This window comes from Littorina saxatilis, linkage group LG4, assembly GCF_037325665.1.
Source record: "Littorina saxatilis isolate snail1 linkage group LG4, US_GU_Lsax_2.0, whole genome shotgun sequence".
Taxonomy (NCBI): Eukaryota; Metazoa; Mollusca; class Gastropoda; order Littorinimorpha; family Littorinidae; genus Littorina; species Littorina saxatilis.
This window is the reverse complement of record NC_090248.1, coordinates 27350839-27353338: the sequence shown is the minus strand read 5'-3', so window position 1 is coordinate 27353338 and position 2500 is coordinate 27350839. Positions and strand designations below refer to the sequence as shown.

Below are 2500 nucleotides of genomic sequence, written 5' to 3'. Positions count from 1 at the left end.
CTCCCCCCCCCCTCCCCCCCCCCCCCAATTTTCCCCGTGACGTCTTTTGCTGTGCAATACCTCACATTTGATATTCAAAGTGCACATAATTATAATGGAAAAGAAAAAGATGATAAATACATGAGTCTATACTGTTTTAAGAAGTAATTACAATGAATATTTAATTATTTTGGTTTTTTTATGTGTTTTTTTTTAATTGTCTTACAGCTTACAGATTTTTCGACAAGAACAAAAAATAAACACGGAGGTAAAAAAAAGAAAAGAAAAGAAATAAACGCGACGGGACAACGATAACATGTGTACCGTGAGTCGAATAGCATGGTGTGCCATTTTATTGTTCATAGTCCGATTGGTTTTTTTCGATATCTTTCCACGAAGGCACAGTTGGGAAAAGTTCAACAAAGCGAGAAGTGTAGAAATATTTAAATTAATTAATTAATAATAGAAATTAAAAGAAAGAAAGGAAAAAGAAAGAAAGAAAGGAAGGAACAAAGAAAGAAAGAAAGAACAAAGGTAAGAAGGAAAGAAAGAAAGAAACAACGTAACAGAAAAGAAAAAGATCAAATTAAGAATAAAAATAAAATAAAAAAATGTGTGTGTGTGTGTGTGTGTGTGTTTGTGCGAGAGTGTCTATGCGGGTGCGTTCGTGCGTGCACCAGTGCGTGCGTGTGGGTGTAACGTGAGTGTGTGTACGCAGTTCGGTAAGCACTCTGTTTGGTTGTTGTGTTGGAATGTATTTTGTATTGAATGTAGGCTTACTCAAGCCAAGCAATATTCCTGTGTGCTGCACGTGGTTGTAATAAAATCTTAGGTCTAATGTCTTGTGTCTTATGTCGTATGTCTTTTGTCTTCTGTTCTATGTCATGTCTGTCTTATGTCTTATGTCTTATGGTAGTTTCTTTGTGTTTGTCTTTCTTATGTTCTTTGTTTGTTTGTTTGTTTCTTTCTTTTCCTCTGAAATGGAGTGTGGACTAGGAGCATGACTTGACTGACTTTTGTTTTGCTTACTTTTTCAGAGAAGGTGAAAGGTATTCTAGACGGTGACAAGACGATTCAAGATGAATGGCAAGATGTAAGTTGATGATCGTGTGTGTGTGTGTGTGTGTGTGTGTGTGTGTGTGTGTGTGTGTGTGTGATTGTGTGTGTGTGTGTGTGTGTGTGTGTGTGTGTGATTTGTAAAGTTAACAGTTTGTAAATGTATTGTTTACTTCTAATTACATGAATGTGCCTTACATTCAGAATTGTTTACTTTTCGTGTGCATTTTAACGTGTTCTTTTGTTTGTTTGTAGTTTATGTGCTTTATTATCGTCAGGTGCTCAGAACTATATTACAATTTGCGCCACAGAAATATCCTCATCGTGATTATTTTGTTTAAGCAACAGTCAACAATTCTCTTTTTTCTCTCACTATTTACCAGCTTGCGAAGGACTTTGTGGGTTTCGCCCTCTGTATTGTCATCGGTTTCCTCTTCATCTTCATCTTCCCCATCGTCGCTTGCTGCTTCTGCTGCTGTCGCTGCTGCGGGAACTGTGGAGGCAAAAGGATTCAGAAACCAGAGGACAACTCCAAGTGCAAGAGAACCGTTTTCTCCGTCGTCCTTGCTATTTTGTCCCTCTTTGTCATGTGAGTGCGAGAGAACCGTTTTTTCCGTCGTCCTTGCTATTTTGTCCCTCTTTGTCATGTGAGTGCGAGAGAACCGTTTTTTCCGTCGTCCTTGCTATTTTGTCCCTCTTTGTCATGTGAGTGCGAGAGAACCGTTTTCTCCGTCGTCCTTGCTATTTTGTCCCTCTTTGTCATGTGAGTGCGAGAGAACCGTTTTTTCCGTCGTCCTTGCTATTTTGTTCCTCTTTGTCATGTGAGTGCGAGAGAACCGTTTTTTCCGTCGTCCTTGCTATTTTGTCCCTCTTTGTCATGTGAGTGCGAGAGAACCGTTTTTTCCGTCGTCCTTGCTATTTTGTCCCTCTTTGTCATGTGAGTGCGAGAGAACCGTTTTCTCCGTCGTCCTTGCTATGTTGTCCCTCTTTGTCATGTGAGTGGGAGAGAACCGTTTTCTCCGTCGTCCTTGCTATTTTGTCCCTCTTTGTCATGTGAGTGGGAGAGAACCGTTTTCTCCGTCGTCCTTGCTATGTTGTCCCTCTTTGTCATGTGAGTGGGAGAGAACCGTTTTCTCCGTCGTCCTTGCTATTTTGTCCCTCTTTGTCATGTGAGTGCGAGAGAACCGTTTTCTCCGTCGTCCTTGCTATTTTGTCCCTCTTTGTCATGTGAGTGGGAGAGAACCGTTTTCTCCGTCGTCCTTGCTATTTTGTCCCTCTTTGTCATGTGAGTGCGAGAGAACCGTTTTCTCCGTCGTCCTTGCTATTTTGTCCCTCTTTGTCATGTGAGTGCGAGAGAACCGTTTTCTCCGTCGTCCTTGCTATGTTGTCCCTCTTTGTCATGTGAGTGCGAGAGAACCGTTTTCTCCGTCGTCCTTGCTATTTTGTCCCTCTTTGTCATGTGAGT

General features: G+C 41.2%; 1 protein-coding gene across 1 annotated transcript in view; it reads left to right on the top strand.

Moving 5' to 3' along the window:
• The window catches only part of LOC138964372 (prominin-1-like), a gene marked incomplete at its 3' end in the record, with an annotated part of 54157 nt that overhangs the window by 46897 nt on the left and 4760 nt on the right, over nt 1-2500 (top strand). Inside the window, 2 exon segments of the mRNA XM_070336312.1 lie at nt 1017-1072; nt 1419-1624. Coding sequence (XP_070192413.1) covers nt 1017-1072; nt 1419-1624 — 262 coding nt within the window.